Source organism: Chelonoidis abingdonii, chromosome 9 (assembly GCF_003597395.2).
Source record: "Chelonoidis abingdonii isolate Lonesome George chromosome 9, CheloAbing_2.0, whole genome shotgun sequence".
Classification (NCBI taxonomy): Eukaryota; Metazoa; Chordata; order Testudines; family Testudinidae; genus Chelonoidis; species Chelonoidis abingdonii.
In genome coordinates, this window is record NC_133777.1 from 17,397,299 (window position 1) to 17,416,287 (window position 18,989).

At 42.7% G+C, this 18,989-nt stretch overlaps 1 protein-coding gene across 5 annotated transcripts in view; it reads left to right on the forward strand.

Moving 5' to 3' along the window:
• The window catches only part of SYT17 (synaptotagmin 17), a 76,068-nt gene that overhangs the window by 40,315 nt on the left and 16,764 nt on the right, over nucleotides 1–18,989 (forward strand). For all 5 annotated transcript variants that reach the window (XM_032800192.2, XM_032800193.2, XM_032800198.2 and 2 more), the window contains 2 exons: nucleotides 1,694–1,814; nucleotides 2,631–2,786. In XM_032800192.2, the coding sequence (XP_032656083.1) occupies nucleotides 1,694–1,814; nucleotides 2,631–2,786 (277 nt within the window). The remainder of the gene's footprint in view (nucleotides 1–1,693; nucleotides 1,815–2,630; nucleotides 2,787–18,989) is intronic.

The window sequence follows — 18,989 nt, forward strand, 5'->3', positions numbered from 1 at the left end:
ACTGGCCAGTTTCACTGGAATCTAAGCCCCAATTTATTCAGAGCCCTGCCTGGGTTTACCTGAAACTTGACCTGGGTTTGTATACTTTGGTAAACTTGCCCCTAGGTTCAGGTTTGTGACAGATATTCCCCACAATACTAATTGCTGTTATCATTCATGTCCACTTGTGGTTTATAACATCTTATGCTGTGGGTGCCGTTAAAAGTTCTTGTCCTTTCTGTAGTGATTGTGGTACCATTGTTTCTCCTATTCCTTGCTGAGATGGGCCACACAGATCAGATCTGGACCTGGGTCTGAACTTCTCCAGTGCTTGGATGTGGGAGTTCCTGGAGTGGGCTCAGCTCTGGTGGTGAGAATAGAAAGATACTATGGTTATTGCAGGTATTGGAAAGGTGAATGTAAAACCAACAATGGTGCTCACTGGATATATATTTTCATCACACTCCTATAACAACAGCATCAGGAAGCTTCAAAGGCAGTGCATGTCAGTCATTAGTATTTTAAGCCATTGCTTTTATGCAGCTTTTAGTAATATCAGCTCTCAGACACTTTTTCTTTTACTTGTTTCAATTAAGTCACCGATAGGGGGATTAATGGATAAACAGCTATGTTTATATAAAGCTAAAGTCAGGACACAGTCTGCTGAATAGCAAGGACACTGGTAAGCCTGGCTCACAGATAACTGCATGACATGCTGCAATATCAGAGAATAAGGACACAAGTTCGTTAAGTGAATGCCACCTCTAAATTTCCTCCCTGTTGTCAGTTTATACCACAAAGGAAATGCTACTTAATCCTGTAGAGTCTGATTCTCTAAGCATTCTGTGGCCAGAATTTCCAGAGTTGTCAGTGGCAGTTCTGTGTGCAGCTGTTTTTCAGGATCGGGCCCATATTTCGTATGTTAACAGCAGATCAGTCATGTTAAATTATTAAGATTAGAACTAGATGGAAAAACTCCAAGTGCAAACAAGGAAAATTACAGCTCTTGAGATTCCTCCTCCTTGTGCATCCTGTTGAAACAGTTCTGACAGGGTGACAACCTGTTCCTGTCTTCTGCCCTCTCTATGCAGACGAGGGCCCATCAGCTCCTAAACACCCCAGTGCAGTTTATTCACATTTGCTTTTCCCATCACCTTACTGTTCAACACATCATATTAGATACAGTTTCAGTTTCTCCTCCTCAGGTCTCTGCTGAGGAGAGAGCATTCTCTCTCCAGAGATCAGTTCTCATTGTCCCTCCTGCACTGCCTTCCTGTGCTTTCTTATACCTCCCGGGTTAGCGGGCCAATTTCCCCATTGGTCCTCCTCCAGCCCATTTTAATCCACTAATTAGGCCCTGGGAAGAATTAATTGGTGTTTAAGTGACCAGAATGCTGGCTCAGCTCTTGTTTCCCAGCACTCTGTCACAAGCTTACTATAGAGTAATGATGGCAGTTTTAAAATGGAACCATGTTTGTTGATTGAAGTATAATATAGGGAAGCAAACCTACTAGCAGGGGATACTATTCTTATTTTTACCTTATTCAGTGCAAGGCTCCAAATGGTTCTGGAAGCTGATGAAAAAGGAATGTGACTTTAAATATTTTTCGGCCATTTCAATCAATTAGGAGATTTGTTTTTGTTGATTGAATTGCAGTTGTTCTCTCTCGCTGACTTTGCAGTTGTATAGTCTCATATTTCCTTTTCCCTGTAGAATGAAGTTGAGTTGGGAGAGCTGCTGCTATCACTAAATTACCTTCCCAGTGCAGGACGACTGAATGTAGACATTATTCGAGCGAAACAACTTCTTCAGACCGATATGAGCCAAGGTTCAGGTAAAGGGCAGTGTATTTTTCAGATCACTCCTGCATGTTTGTGTGTGCTCTAAAGTTGTCCTGTATAGTTAGGCTGCCATTTTTGATTCTACCTAAGTGATTTGGACACTCAGTTCCATTAATATTAATGCATGGCTTTGAATAGCTCTAATATAAGTTTTTAAAATTATATATATATATAAATCAAACATTGAGAATCCAAGTCTACTTGCCGAAGCATAGGATTGGGAACCAGGAATTTTCAAATGCTGTCCCTGCCTCTGCTTTTGTGGTTTAGGATTATTTCTCAATGTTTGTGCTGTGCTTTGCAGACCCAAAGTGCTGTGTGAGTGTTAAATATAAAGGCGGTTTAATTCTGCAAAACTTGTTATGCTGTGTGATTTTTGACAATGTCAACTCACCTCTCACCTGCTTTACCTGAGTATGGAGAAAGGTCTATTTCATCATTCTAGCAGCTGGTGATTCTCTCTCTTCTTCATGATATATTTCCCTGACTCCCTACTCCAGCTGCTGCTTTTGTCAGCTATTGACATCTGTCAGTGAGACCAACATACCTGGCTTCTGCCAAGGTCACCATTTGTTGCACTCCATGCAGAGTCAACAGAAACATTCTGAATTCTGCTGCCTGAGACTTGTATATCTCCTCTGCAAGTCACCTGGTACCTTGACATGATAAGAGTCCAGATCCCACCCAAGAGCTCTTTTCCTGCACCGTTCCGCTCCACGCTCTGGTCCCCACTGTGCAGAACCTTTCTGGGACAGGAACATTTACTGACTGCAGCTGTAAAGCTGGAATTGTGTTTGTGTTTCTTTCAGATCCCTTTGTGAAAATTCAGCTGGTTCATGGATTAAAACTAGCTAAAACCAAGAAAACCTCTTGCATGAAGGGTACGATAGATCCTTTCTATAACGAGTCCTTCAGTTTCAAGGTTCCGCAAGAAGAACTGGAAAATGCCAGCTTAGTATTTACAGGTAAAAGCATTCTTGCTATTGAATTGATGCTATCTTGGCTGTCTCAGAGGTAAACATGCATGCACTTTAGCCTACGCAGTATCTTCCTCTTTTTCAGCAAGCTGACATTTATTGGATAATCAGCTCTGTCATTTCTACAAGAGCTTAATTAGCATCATGCTTCTTTGCACAGAAGCTTTCCTGGTGTTGTCACCTGTAGTATGGAACTGTCTAGGAACTCACCTTGTCAGTTTCACTCTTAATTGGTGCTACTGGGAAAGCATTTCCACTGAGGAGAGAGGCAGGCTAATTGGAATGGGTCCTGAAGTGCTTCATGGAGAAGTCAGAGGAATGAGAGGCAGGTGGAAAGAAGTATCTGACAATCAACCTAGGACTTAAAACAATACTTATTTTGGGACTCAACATAATTTTTACTTTGAGATTTGTGCACGTCTTGTGCTAGCCCATTGTACCGCTGTGATATAAATTGATTTGTTTATGCCTGTATTTTTAAAGGGACACTATTAAAGTACTGAGCTTCCAAAGTAAGTGCTGAGATTTATTGTTCACTGTTTGGATTTTGTAACACTCTGAAAAGAGATTGATGACAAATATCCAGGTGGCATTTTGGTGGGTTTTTTGCATTCTTGAATTTGGTATTTTCTTCAATTATGGAAACAGGCAATGGAAATTGACACACAGAAAAGTTTCTCAGAGGAGGGTTAGATAACATAGTGGTAAAAATGACTGCTCCTGGTCTGTGCTGTGGCTTACATGGTTGATAGCACCGGAAAAGATGCATTATCGTGGAAAAACATTTAAGAAGTTTCTAGGGACAGACACAAGGTAACTGGAAACAAGCCTTCTTAGTAGTTGCACAGTACATGCAGCACAAGTAGTGGCAGTGCATGCTTCCATGCGCTACCTTTCGAAGTGGCCTAACCCAGACCTGAGGCATCTGCTTTTATGGGTTTTCTGTTGTAGCAAAAGGAATGAAGAGGATAGTTTGTATTTTCATGCCTCTTCAACCCTTGGCTTGTTGGCTGAGACTTCCAGCAAAGGGTATGTCTAGACTTCAAAAAAACAACCGCACCTGGTCTGTGTCAGCTGCCTCAGGCTTGGGCTGTGGGGCTATGAAATAGTAATGTAGATGTCTGGGCTCGGGCTCTAGCCTAGGGTGATCAGACGTCCCGATAAAATTGGGACTGTCCCCATTTTTAGGCATTTGTCCCATGTCCCGATCGATGTTTGGTTAGGACACAATTTGTCCCGATATTTCACACTCCTTTTTTTTTGGTTTGTTTTGTTTTCTTCCATCGGTGGGACTCCGCCTTTTTTTTTTCCCCCCCTCTGTTGGCAGGACTCTGTGACTCCGGTTTTTTTTTGTTCTCTCTCTATCGCTCTGCCAGCTGGACTCCATTTTTTTTTCTTTCATTTTTTTTTAACCCTCTTTCTCTCTGCCGGCAGGACTGCAGGACTCTGCGCTTTTTTTTTGCTGTGCCGGTAGGACTCCACTTCCCACCCCCACCGGCGGGACTCCGGTTTTTTTCTTTCTTTTTGTTTTTTTTCCCCCCACTCTGCCAGTGAGACTCCGTTTTTTTTCTGTCTGACCCCCCGGGTGGGACTCCGTGACTCCGTTATTTTTTTTCTCTCTCTGCCGGCAGGACTCCGGGACGCCATGCTTTTTTTTTTTTTGCTCCGCTGGTGGGACTCCCTCCATGTGTCCCAATATTTTCTTCATCCCATCTGGTCACCCTACTCTAGCCTGAGCCTTGGGACCCCACAACGGGACCTCCAGCCTGAGCCTGGATGTCTACACTGCAATTTTATAGCCCCACAAGCCCAAGTATGCCTGTTGTGATGATTTTATGGTATGGACATCTGTTCACTGAGAATCGGGCAGAAACCACTAGCTCATCTCAGTGGGCCACTGAGTAGCCACTGAATGGTGGGAATTTTGGTCTCTGCTGACCTTAGTCAGATTTGAACTAGTAACCTAGAAGTGAAAGGCTGCATAGCTCACTAGTCACCTACTGAGCAGTCCACTCTCCCCCTTCTTTTCAGTAGTAGGGGTTGGAATGATATTTCTGTGGGCAAACAAATTGTAGAAAAGTATAGAGTTGTATAAAGACCATTTCTGTTCATATTTTAATACATGCTTTTGTTACGAGGAGGAGAAAATGTCAATTTCAAAAATACAAAAACCCCACCAGATGTCGTTTAGACTTGTATTTTAACTTTCATTTCCACTTTTTAATGCCATGCTCAGAAGTATTAAAAACCAAATTCTGCTCTCGTCTGCGCCAGTGCAGTTTCACTGGGGTAACCAAGAGCAAAATTCATCCCCAAACATTCTCTGTGTTAAATTGATTTTGTGAATGGTGGCAATGCCTTTGCTAAGAATTATAATGCAAACAGAAACAGGATTCAGTCCCAGTTGTTACATTGGGCTAGATGGTAGCATTCATGCCACTGTGATGCAGAGGGCAGTGTGGAGCCAAACGGTCCGCAGAGAAGCATTGGCTCAGGCAGGCACAATCTCTCCTGGGCTGTATAGGGGGTGCATTTTGCCCCAGAAATTGGGATGCAGTTGATTCCTCTCTCCCTGGCCATGAGTCCATCTGCTCTTCACCCCACCTGCCCCCCTTTTGGCATTGTGGTCTCTGGGAAGAGCAGGACTGAGCAGGCCCCAGAGCTGAGGGAACACAGGGGCTGCCACTGTGGACAGCCTCTTCTGCAGCCTTGTAGAGACCATGAAACTTGATGTACCCCAATCCTGCAGCCAAGCAAGGGCCATGAGCAGAGTTTATGCTCCCATGAGTTAAAGGAAAAGAGGGAAGGATTTTTTTTGTCCTTTTTTGTAATGTTCCAGCAATGTTTCTGAGCCACTAAAAAGAGAATTGCACCCAAAAGACAATGTTATTGTAAAGCTCTGTATTTCTTACCTGGCTGAAACGGCTGTCAAATCAGTATAAATTAGGGTGACCAGACAGGAAGTGTGAAAAATTGGGATGGGGTGGGGGGGGTAATAGAGCCTGTATACGGAAAAGACCCCAAAATTGGGACTGTCCATATAAAATTGGGACATCTGGTCACCCTAGTATAAACAGCTGAAATTCAATCCATTAGCTTGTTTCCAAACATTTCATAACAAAAGCGATGCTGATCAGCATTTTAAATCTTGCCCTTCGTTCACAGAAATTTCCACAGCGAAAAGGTTATTTTTAAGCATAACTTTACATGCACGCCATCTTGAATGTTCCCTTTCATGTGTAATGATGAATTTGTTCCTGGAATCTTCAGCCAGGTGATCTCTTTCTGCAGGAGTGAAATACTCCAGTGCTTACCTTCAAAATACCAGCTCCCTATGATCAGGAATAATGAATGAAATACAACACAATTCATTAGAGCAAATGAAGTTGGTGTCAGATGGTTGGATGGCTAACTTTTTATTATGGATAATTTTTTTTTAAATGAGTCAATCAGAAGCTAACTGATTCATAAAAATAAATTATCTCATGTTGTTATGTAGCAGTCAGATTTAACTGATGATATTGGAAATGATCATATCACAGGAGTTTTTCTACCAGAGGGCACAAAATATTCATTGTTGAAATCACTGACCTGTGATTATCTACTGCATCATCAAAACACAGTGGCATGGAGTACACAGTACTTGGTGAGATCGATAGGGCCAGATTCTGATAACCTTTCTCATGTTGTGTACTATGTCACTCTGAGTAGCCCTGCTGTTGTTGATATTGCATTAATGCCTAGAGGTTCCAGCCAAGATCAGGGCCCCGTTGTACTATATGAACCCATGGTGAGAGACGGCATCTTCCCTGCAGAGCTTACAGTCTATAGCTGAGACAGGCAAAGGGTGGAAGGGGAAGCAGAGGTACAGAGGGTGAACTGACTTGCCCAAGGTTACACCACAGGTCAGTTACGGAACCAGTATTAGAACCTGCTCTCATCCCCTAGCCACAAGACTACACTGCCTTTCCATTGTCCTACTCCGTGCTAGCAAGGGATATCAAAACCTATTATGAAGAGGGGGGAAGAAGGAATCCTATATGGCCTCGTAGAAGCGAGTGAAGAACAGATATCCAGAAGCAATAGCATGGAAATAACATAGTCCAGTGGACTTGGTGATGATAAGGGCTCTGGGCCAAATTCTTTGCTGGTATAAGCTGGCAAAACTCTATTGATGTCAATGCAGTTGCATCCATTTAAACCAGTAGAAAATTTAGCCCAATTTCATGTCATGTCAGTGTGTGCTTTTAAATAAATAAAGTTAAGCAGCTGTGACTACTCCAAGGGTGGTTGCATTTTTATGTTGGGTGAGTGTTCCCTACATTGCCTTTCCTGGATCACTGGGGTATGTGTGGCTTAACTGGTTCGTGCTTGTGAAGTGCTTTGAGATCTTCAAGTGGATGATGATCTAGAAGTGCAGATTATCATTATGAGAGCTGAATTTCTATCTGAAAATGAGAGGAGCGGAACCCTGATCTTTTGGCTATTTTGCATGTATGCGTAACAGGAACTAAAGTCACCTCCCTTTTTTCTTTTAGGTCTTGCTTGCTCTAGCGTACTTTAAGTCAGTTAATTAAATTTGCTGATGAGAAAAGAGCCAATTAAAAAGGAAAGTAATCATACTGCGAAGGGTGGCTAGTGATACCATGAAGGTATGTAGATCTGTAAAAGCACCCAGGCCAGCCAGTAGCTAGATCATCTTCAATAATTTAAAATAAACCATGTCAGTGGCTTCAGATATTGGACGAGATCCATAGCTGTCTTAAGCTGGCATAGTTTTATTTAATTCAGTGGAGCAACGTCAGCTTATGCCAGCTGAGGATCCTGGCACTCTCTGTGTAGTTGGTGATAAATTCAGAAGTGACACACTATTTGATTAGGATACACCTATGCTGCAGCTGGGAGGTTTAATGGATGACTCAGTGCTAGGTTTGATTGAGTTAGCCCGCTAAAATTAGCTGCATAGCTGCAGCTGTGTGGGTAGCAGAACAGCCTAGCCCCCACAATACAATCCCATCTGAAACTCTAGGTTGCTAGCCATGGATATACTTCTATCCCTAACATGTTAGCTTGTTCAGTGCTAGCACAGATATATCTGCCCAAACTGGAAATTACAACACCAGCTCCAGTGCAGATATAGCCTTAAAGCAGTAAGCCTATTGTGTATATTTTGTTTGTGTACATTTATTTAAACCTCATAGTTTTCAGTGTACTATGGTGGGACGTTCATACAGTTCCCATTACTTTTAATGAGAGCTGAGTGTGCAACATTGCACCAACAGTGCTGACAAATGAATGTCTCTTTCCCTTTATGCAAGTCTCATTTCTGCAAATTCCCCCTCCATGCATACACTCCCCCCCCCCCCACACACCTATCATATGATTCTTTCTAGTTTTGGATTGAAAATATGAATTGTAGCCATCATGTTTAAGCGCAGCATTGGATCTACCCTACATAAATGAACCATAAGTATGAACCCTAGTATGGTTGACTTACAACATAGCACCCTATTTCTGATTGACTGTTGTATGCCAGGTTGAGACATTGCCATGGACAGCTGTCCATCAATGTAGCCTATGCTCCCACTGAGGAAGCTACAGATGCTAATAAAGATGAATTTGATTAGCAGCTAGCAGCTGTGACGCAATCTGTTCCACTGCACGACGAACTTATTATACTCGTAAATATGAACGCTGCACCAAGTTGTCCCAGAAATGGCTTCAAAACTATTCTTGGGCCATTTTCCTCTGGAACTATAAATGACAACTCTGAGATTACTCTTCTTTTGTGCTTTTCATAACATTACGAACACTGGCAGTTGGTTCAGGCACTTAGATATCTGTCAGGAAACCTTGATATTCAACGATGGGTGGACAAGGGAGAAACTGGACCACATATTGATCAGAATTGTAGCATAGGTAAGGTCATACTGGGTCTACAGTGGTGCATAAGCCCTAGCAAATGCTCACTATCATCACTTTTTTGCTAAAATATCAGTTACTCCTCTATTTTAACATAAAAATGTGCCCCTCATGAGACATAAAGCACAACCTATCTGTGAAAATTCAGCACTTGCTAATAAGTAGTCTGTCTCAGTGGAAAAACAAATTAGATACACTGGGCACTTTCCTGGATGACGTAGAATTAGCTTGAACAGTCATAAGCACAATCATCTGAACAGCAGTAGATGCCATCCCAAAACTGAAATGCTACAAGTGACGCCTCCAGATGTACAGTGGGACGATTCAAATATTGCAAAAGAAATAGCACCATGATGACACTGATCAGAAATGTTTACAAGGTATTTTTCGAGTGTGAGCAAAAGTGACTCCTGAAGCTTATTTTGAGAACTTGACAAAAGAGTCAGAAGAGGGAAGGAAACCTAATAAATTTCAGCAGGCATTCAAAACTATGCAGTCACTTCGATCCAAAAATGAACTTTTCGCGGGATCTTTGCGGACAAACAAGGCTAAGGGTAAAACATGCTTTATCCAAGAAGAAGTCCTGCAACTTTTGTAAATGTACCTACATTGGAAGAGGTTCGCTGTAAAGAAACCACGAAGTGGGCATGCTGCCGGACCTGACAGCATAATGCCTGAATTTCTCAGGTGTGCCATAGAGCCTATAGTTGTATCATTACGCCAACTTTTTGTCTGCTCGGACTGCTGGGAAGTTACTAGCGGAGTGGAAGGAAGGGATCATTATTCTGCTCTGTAAGGGAGGAATAGTCCCTACATTGAATGTGGTAGCTGTAGGTCAATTAACTCTGCCCTCTGTTCTTGGTAAAGTCTTCACATGTCTTACTCACGTGATTCCAGCCTTGCCTTCTGAAACTCCATCTCCCAAAGCAAATGGGCTTCACTGCCCGGCAATCCACAGTGGATGCTATATTTGCTCTTCATCTTTTATCTGAGATCCATCGTGAATTTAACTGGCCTTTGACAGTAGCGTACATAGACCTAAAGGCAACCCAGTAGTGCAGATAAATTGAGCTCTGTATAGCTCATGGTGTTGGGTATTTTTGAGTAAGACCATAAAAGCTGAGATTCTATTTGCTCCTTGTAAATGTTATATATCCCATGATGTAAATCCTTGGCATTTACAAGCCAAAATATTCCTCCTCCTGCTTCTGTGAAATGTGTGCTGTATTAGTCGTCTGTCTGCTACACTGCCTCCACCCTTTCAGTGGTTGGTGAAATGATTTTCATAAGAATATACAGTTATATGTAATGTGCTCCACTGGAGACATTTTGTGCCTAATTTTCAGAGATGATAAGGAATGGGAGAAGGAAGGGGTCTCAGGCACTAGGACCCAGATCCACAAAGGTATTCCATTGATTTCAATTTCAATTCAGTTGAGGCCTAAATACCTTTGTGGATCTGGGCCTACATGTGTGGAGACCTTCATTTTTGGGTGCTGCATTTGAAAGTCAGTCAAAACTTATAAAATGTTGGCTGTAGTTTGTAAAGTGCTTTAGGTTAAAAGGTGCTATATGCATAGCAGCTGTTGATACTAATACATTCCACTACCCTTAAATATTTGTACAACTAAAAAATAGCATGTCAACAGCTAGTGGAGAATATTTTTTTTGTTTTGGTGCCTCAAACCTATTGACTAGGAGGTGTGCATTTGTATGCAAAGCGCGGTAGAAATGCGCTGTGCTTTTATTCTCTTAGCCTTTTGTGCACTTGATAGACAGCCCCCAGTGCTATCAGCTGGTTAATTCCACGCAGACCATGGATTGGCTCTGTGCAGACAAACACAGCAGCTATTAAAGAATGGTCCGTGTTAATTGTCACGTGTCTCTTACTAAAGGAAAGATGGAATTTGGCCTGGACACCAGAATTATAGGCAGTTAATTTCAAGTGGAGCCATAGGATCACTGCCTGCCAAGTACACAAGCAAGCAAAAAGGGAGCGTTAAACTCTAGAGATTAATACCTCCAAGTGTTGAGGATGTAAAGATACCTACTCACCTCAGTCGAGCGATGCTGGAACTTGCCAAGCTATACTTTTTAATCTGAGTTTTGATCATTTTCCAAAAGACACTTCATTATAAAGTGGAAAGAAACTTCTTAGAATCCAAGAAATGTGGTTGTTCATGTCTGTAAGCTAGTTAATAAGTATTAATGTTGTTAATATTAATAATATTTGCATTTGCAGTATCGTCCAGATGGCCCCCAAAACACTAGTCCCTCCCAGGCAAATGGCCTGTTAGTAACTTATTAACATCTCTTCTTCACTTACCTGATATAAAACAATAATCTTTTGATACCCCCTCCACTAAGGGAATATATGCAACCATGTGATCCTACTGCTGTTACACTTCTCTTCCTCCTCTGACACATCCATGTTGTGCCTATTTAGATTGTAAGCTGTTGGAGCAAGAAATGTCTTCTTCTTTATGGCTGTACAACACCGAGCCCAGTGGGGTCCTGCTTCTGACTGAGACATCAGAATACTGTTATAATGTAAATGATAGCTAGTAATTGCATTGTGCTAGGCACTGTGCAAGCACATAGAGAATCAGAAACATGGGCCCCACCCCAAGGAGTTTACATTCTAAACATAAGTCTGTGTAACAAACAATAGGAGGTGAAGCGGGGAGATTGCTCTCAAAATGAAGGCATAGCAGGAATCCTCTTGCTGCACCCTAAAATGTAAAGTACAGCAGAGCGCTCTTAAAGGGATGTGCTGTAAAGCGGGAGGCGGGAGGGGGAGGGCACTGTATAATTGCGGATTGCAGGATCTGGCTATAACTTTTGGTATGTCTATGTGACAGTCAGTGAAATCCTTTACTTCAAACTTGTTTGTAGGTTTCAGTCTGGCTAGCTCCACTTCTCAGGGTGCCATTTCTCAATACAGTCTGAGGGTGCAGCTTTTAAAGTGCCCAAGTCCCATTTTTAATAGGGATTTAGGGCCAAATTTTCCAAGATATTTAGCTGCATAAAGGTTCAGATGGGTGCCTGATTTCAATGGAAATTAGGTACCTAGGCGCTTTTGAAAACTCCAGTAGGTGCCTAGCTGTATCTGCATCTTTAGATGCCTAACTGCCTATGACACCTGGTCCTTAGGCTCCTAAATCATTTAGGTGCTTTTAAAAAATTTACCCCAGGGCTCTAATTAACTTTTGCTCAATAGAAACTGCTTTGGCTAAAATAATAATCGAATTGCACTGCCCAGTAGTTAAACAAACCTGTTTCGCCTCTCTTTTCCCCACCCTCCCCCAGGAAGATTCAAGGGAGATTTAATTGCATCTGAATTTTTGCAGAATATTTCGGGTTTGGGTTTTGTTGTTGTTGGTTTGATTTTGAACCTCCACATATTATTGAAAAAGATTCCTTCTGTTTGTGTTTAAAGATATTTATTCCTTTTTTAAGCCATTACAACTTGATGAGAAGAACTAGCGCTTCCATGAAATTCTGTGTTGCTACTGGTGATAGGTGCTTGTTTTAGGTATAGGTGCTGAGGGTGCAGTGCCCTCCCCTTCCCCCCCACTGGCTTGAAGTGGTTTCCATCATATACAGGGTTTGCAGTTTGGTTCAATGACTGTCAGCATCCCCACTGTAAAAATTGTTCCAGCTCCCCTTGTTTTAGGCAACATTTTGTGACACTAATGGCTAGTCAAGTGTAACAGTGAAGTAGTGTAATCTGTCACTGTTCTATCACTATGCTACATCTGGCCACCTGTTCTGCTGAGCTCACCACGCTGACCAAACAGGAAATAAAATTCAGTCTTGTCCCTGCCTCATAGCAATCACAGTTAATGGAGTAGGCCTTCTGCTTCCAGTACCTCTGGCCATATTAGAGTGGTGATTATGATATGTATTGGAAAAAAGTAAATCACACGATCAAGACACTGAGATATTGGTGCTTTTCACTGGTATTGTAATGATAAGGAGCCAAATCTTTAAATTTTCCAATTAGCTTCATATGTTGAAGCATGAAATTGGCCTCAGCTGCAGGCATGACCAGAGATGCACATGAATTTTGAACTGCCTGAATATGTGGGAACTTGACCTTGAAACATCTAAGTAGTTAAATGTCAGCATCCCCTTTAACTGCCAGTTTGCAGGGGTTGCAAACTGTGTTAAATGTGGGGCCAGAACATGACCCAGCTCTCAATGTGCATAGCTCGTTTCCAAAGCATAGTTTTCTGTCAAAAATTTCTTCACACATTTAGACACACAGAGAGCCTTTTGCTTTCATACCCAAACAAAATAAACACCCCCCTCTACCTGTAAGCAAATCAAACTATTTCTCTTCCAGGCTGGAAAATAAGAAAATGAGATTATTTCTATTTTAAAATATATGTAAGGCTCTCTGATACTGTGGTGATGGGAGGTGTATAAGTATCTAGCTACAGACAAGGATAGCTATCTTGCTGCTAAGCAACCTCCATTAAAAGTTACATTTCAGTGCTGTCACAGGGCACACCCCTCCTCTCCAGCTCTAATGTGGTGCTGCAGGCACTCCCTGCCTGAGATTCTTTTCTCTCAGGACCCCTTAAGGACTCCATAGAGTCCAAAATGGTGTAAGACAAAATTCTCTTTCTGGGATTATACTTTAGTAAACACAAATAAACTTGACATGAAGTCTCTCCCACTGGCTCAGGGTTTGCACAGCCTCCTCTTCTTGGGGCCTGTGGACTTTGGGAGTTCTTCTCCCTTAGGAGAGACTCCGTCTCTGTGAGCACCTTACTGGAACTGAGCCTTGGTGTCCATCTATACTGCAATAAAACAGGTTTGGCTGGCTGGCTTAGGCTCATGGAGCTATAAAAGAGTAGTGTAGAGGTTTGGGGTTGGGCTGGAGCCTGGGCTCTGGAACATTTCCCCCTTGTGGGGTCCTAGAGTTTACAGTGCAATTTTATAGACTTCATCTCAGGGTGTTTTGCTACTGTGTAGACATACCCTTAATGGCCTTTTATCAGGCCTAGGCTTTCATTATTGAACCCCCTACCTTGATGAGCTCATTCCCCTTAAATTATCTCATCACGGGTAGCCTGGGTCCAGTGGAAAGTGCTGTTTCTGAAACATCTGAGTTCCATTAAATCTGTGTAGTTCAGTTATAGGCAAAGAAAACTCCATTGATGTAAGTGGGGTCGCTTAGGATTTTCACCCGTTGCATTTAGATCATAATTTGGCCTTTTATGTCAGGTTTTTTAAAATACCCTTAACTCAGCATTCATGAATTTGTGCATCACACACCCTGTGGCCCTTGATCTGGAGGTCTAACAAGAGCACACAGTTGCTGTCAGCACCGCCCATGTTCCTGGCAGGTCATTCTTCCAGGTCCCTGAGGCTTCAGAATGTGATCCTAGTGGTATTACTAGAACATGTAGGGAAAGCAAACAGTGGTCCTGGGGGCACAATGTTGATACGTCAGGGACACAGACAATAAATGGGAAATGGTCTTAACCACCTAGCAGGAATTCATGGAGAATGGAAACTGCAAGTTGAAAGTGTCTTATAAAAATAATAGCTTATAATTGATTAATTAAACCCAAGCATGGCACAAAGTGGCAGGCAATTTATTTGTTCTATAAAACTGTAAAAGGCAAGCTTTCTAAATCCATCCCGTCATGGGAAAGCAGATGAAGAGCAGAAGCTGGATGATGATTGGAGGTCAGACCAGATGATCACAATGGTCCTTTCTAGCCTTGGAATGTATGAATAAGCTCTGCTACCAGGGTGCTGATGTACCTACAGCTGAAGTGTAATGTGAGTGAATTCATCCTAGACATCAGGAGCAATTGAGTGATCCTTGGTTTAAATGAGAGTGATTGTTTACTGACTGAACTCAGATATTATAGAAGACCTCGGGTGCTGGACTCAGACAGGAGACAGAGGATAGGAAACGCTTCTATGGCAGTTCCCTAGCAAGGAGCTGGAATGCTGCTTGTCTTCTTTGTGCTACATGGTATCAGCACAACACCCTCTCAAACTCTGTTTCCAAGCATGGAATGGGGCAGGGTCTGAAACTTCCCCCCCCCCCCCCCCGAAATCTGAGCCAAGATTTAATTATAAAGATAACCAGATTTGGACTTTCCTGTAAAGGATGTATCAGTATTAACAGAATAACACTACCCTCCAAGTTGCATATGATGCTGTTTGCAAATATTGATAGTAAAAAGAAATCTACACGTGCCAGGACTGGAGGATATATCCTTCTCCTGCTTCCTTTCCCCTCTGTCTGCATCTCTGTTAGGCATGAACATCCTTCTCACATGCATATAGCTAGCTGCAGCCAGTTCTGCTAAGGAAGTTTAATGAATCGTTTTCAAGTGCATAGTTTGCCAATGAATGACAACTCCATGGAAGCCTTTGGACAAAAATGGGTATATTGTTAGTGAACCAGGAAGTAATGTGTTGTTTTTTTCTGTATCCATTAATGAACATCCCTTCTTGACGCCTTTGAAGCCATGGATAGAATCTGAATCTAATGAACATTCTTTCCCAAACCCCAAGTTAGATCATGGGATGCTTTTCATATGAGGATGTAACTCTGCCTTCTGTTGAGCTCTGTAGTAATTATAGCCTTGTTTCTAGGATGTAAAGTGTATTCTGAAAAGGAATCCTCTTAGTCTGTCCACCTGTCTGGTATTATACTGTTGGATAAAGCGCTGAAATGATGGAGAAACAACCACAGTATCCCATGGCTTATCATTCATGGCATAACTTTCTCCATGATGGCCAGCCTGCAGTGCATCTGGCATTTTAGCAAAGGAAGCTTGCTCAATGGGCTTCCTTTTTAAATGTTATGGTACTTCATCACTTTTCAGGGCAAAGCTGTATCCTCTGTTCATAGGACTGTACTGTAGGAAGGCAAGATTCTCAACTGATTTGCCTGACTCTTGTAATGTGCCAGTACAGCAGCCCACCACACTGCTTTCTGGTAGCGTTGACTTTCAGCCACAAACGGTTGTATACTGATTTTGAAACGGTGTCCTAGAGGAGGAAGAATCTGTCTCTTGTTACTAGCCCCCAAGCCACCCTGTTGAATCCAGTCTTTGTGTGTATTAGCAGCACTGACACTCCTCTAATGGCTTGCCAATCGCTAGCTTGAGAAAAGAGCAGAAGGTAACGGCATGTGTTTTTGGCTAGCATGGAGCAGGTGACCCCGTCAGAATTTTGTTTCCCTGAAAGTTATGGCCTATGGGCCATAGTCCTGCAGGGGTGCCATCAACTTAAATGGAAGTTACGCCTGAGTAAGGACGAAAGGGCTTGATTTTGCAGGGTGGGGTAGTGAGGCTTGAGAGAGCTGGCTGAGTGTGGTCATGAGGCTCACTTCATGGGGAAAAAGAACAGGAGTACTTGTGGCACCTTAGAGACTAACAAATTTATTTGAGCATAAGCTTTTGTTGGCTACAGCCCACTTCATTGGATGCATGCAGTAGAAAATACAGTAGGAGATATGTATACACAGAGAACATGAAACAATGGCAACACCCATTTGTTAGTCTCTAAGGTGCCACAAGTACTCCTATTCTTTTTGCGGATACAGGCTAACACGACTGCTGCTGTGAAATCGGTCATTGTTCATGGGGAAAGTTAGCTTAGGGGAGCAGGCACTGCTGGCTGTTGGGCCCCCAGTGACAGTGAGGCAGTGCTTTGGAAGCAGGTCTGACAGCGACTGGCCCTTAGTTTTGCCATATTCAGTCTCACTGAAGTAGCCACTACTGGCTGGTAATGAGAGTAATTGAAAATCCCCCAAACAGCAGCTGTGCCCCTTGTTTGCTTTCACTGGATTATACCTAAACAAGAATGCCCTGATCTCGTTCTATCCTCAGCATGTCCCTCACAAGCCCCTTACTCCCCAGTGTGTGCAATAGATGCTTGCTCACGCTGCTAAGCTCTGCCTGCACTTTTTCACATCCTGCACAAGCCTTCCTGCACAAGTGCTGAGCAGCCCTGGGATGTGGAGTTCTAGTCCTGTGCCTCTCTGTGCTTCACTCAGCAACCTGCAGGATCCAGCCCTCAGTAAGTACTTCAGGATGTGGCCAATGAAGTTAAGTGCAGAGGAGGCAGTCGAGGTCTTAGGGTGACCAGATAGCAAGTGTGAAAAATTGGGACGGGGTGGGGGTAATAGGAATCTATATAAGAAAAAGACCCAAAAATTGGGACTGTCCCTATAAAATCGGAACATCTGGTCACCCTACGGGGTCTAGACAACTTGACCAGATTGATCCTTGCTATAACTGCATTGAAGTAAGTGGAGTTACTCCAGGGACAAATTTGGCTCCTTATATCATGCTGAATGGTTTAATAAGTTAAATAAGAGAGTGAAAGAACATTAATATTCTTTAAAATTAATACCTATGAAAACAAGAAATCCTTGTGGAGCAGCGCAGTTGCTGTACCTTGGTCAATGTGGCATCATCTCATCAGAAGGTAAAATTAGACTCTCGAATTGAATGTGTTAATAAGGTGTGCAATGTCAGAGTATATACAACTTTTGCCATAGAATAAAATAAACTGGTTTTCGCCTATATTTAATATTCCTTTGTTGAGTCTGGCATAATAAAAAGAACTTAGTAAAACTCCTATTTACAAGCTGATTTACTAGCCAATTTTGCAAGTGCATTTATTTTTACTGTGTTATGCCTCTCTGCCTCTTTGGCTTATCTGTCTTGTGTTTGTTTGTTATGGTAAAAGAATTCATTACAGTTTATTAGTCTGTATCTGTTCTATGCTCTATGCCCTAAAATTCTCTAAGTATCAGTAGCTAGAATACTGAGTGTGGAAAGCATTGTCATTCAACCTGATATTTATCTTTGCTTCCATAATTGTCACATAATATATGTGAATGTGGTGGCAGAGTCTGTCTCTGTAACCCAGAAACCGTTGACTTTAAGATGCCGCATAGCAATGGCTCTACTGTATTGAATGATTCTCTCTATTATCCAATTTGCCTCCAAAGGAAGGCTAGGCAATAATAGATTACATTCAAGACTCTTCATATGTAAATATGGCTTTTACATTTCTCTTTCCCATCAGATTCCTTTATCTCCTTAGTTTGTTTTCCATGCTGCTTCTCTCCTAATAAAACTGTCTGCAGTGAAATTGATAACATAATTACCTTTCCTGCAATGGTTTTAAAATCAGCACAGATATTCTATCTGGAACTGGGTTTCAATGCGATCCCTGACTTTTTCTGGTACTAGGAACAATTTTTGGAGTTAAAGGCTTCTCCTTTTGCAGTGTCAACTTGTACATGCAAAAATGCACCCACAGTTCCATTCTGAGTGTGGATCTGAGGCATGGCACCCCAAAAGGAGATTGTAAATCCAGAAGTTAGAGGAGTAACAGCTCATATTGATGCCTGTGATTCACTGGTAGGGTTGTCAAGTGTCCAGTTTTCAGCCGGAAAGTCCGGTTGAAAGGGGACCTGTACAGTGTTCAGTCACATGTACTGACCGGACACCAAAAGTCCAGTTATCACAGGTGAGAGAGGGGGGACAATGGAGGAGCCATTGGGTCATTAACCCATGCCAACCCCTGCTTAGGTTAGGCCACCTCCTACCTGCATCTTGTGGGTGGGCAGGCTCCAGAGCAGAGGGAGCCAGCTGGTTACGGGGACAGAGGTGAACAGGACCGAGGGAGGAGGAACCAGGAGTGGGGAGAGCTGATAGTGATGGGGGTGGGGATTAGGGGATGAGGTACAGGAGGGGCAGGGCCTCGGGGGAAGAGGTGGAGAGGTTCTGGCTCTCCTGCTATACTGTCCAGTTTTCAGAAATTAGAATCTTGGCAACCCTAGTCACTGTGTGCAGGTGACAAAATGCAGGCATAAGCCCTAGCCTCATAACTGCCTGAAAATATGCCCCTTCAAGTTTAGCTTGTTCTGCTAGACATGCAGATGGCTGGGGCTACGCTGTGCTGTGTGTTTCCATGCTCAGGCTTACCATATAGAGCCCTACTGCTGGATCCTCAGAGCCAGATCACATCTGTAAACAAAGCTACTGGTTGTGTTTGGAAGTCAGGCAAAGATGCCTGAAGCATGCGGGTCTGATCCTGGATTCTTTTACCCAACTTCAGGGGCAATTTTGCCTGAAATAGGAATGCAGGATTTGGCCCTAAAATGTCAGATGAGGTGTAGCCACTCAGAACCAGATCGTCAGCCCAAGTAGGGTCCCATTGCGCCTACGAGATGGTGCAAAAGGACCTTAAACCTGAATGCAGGCGGAATCCTCA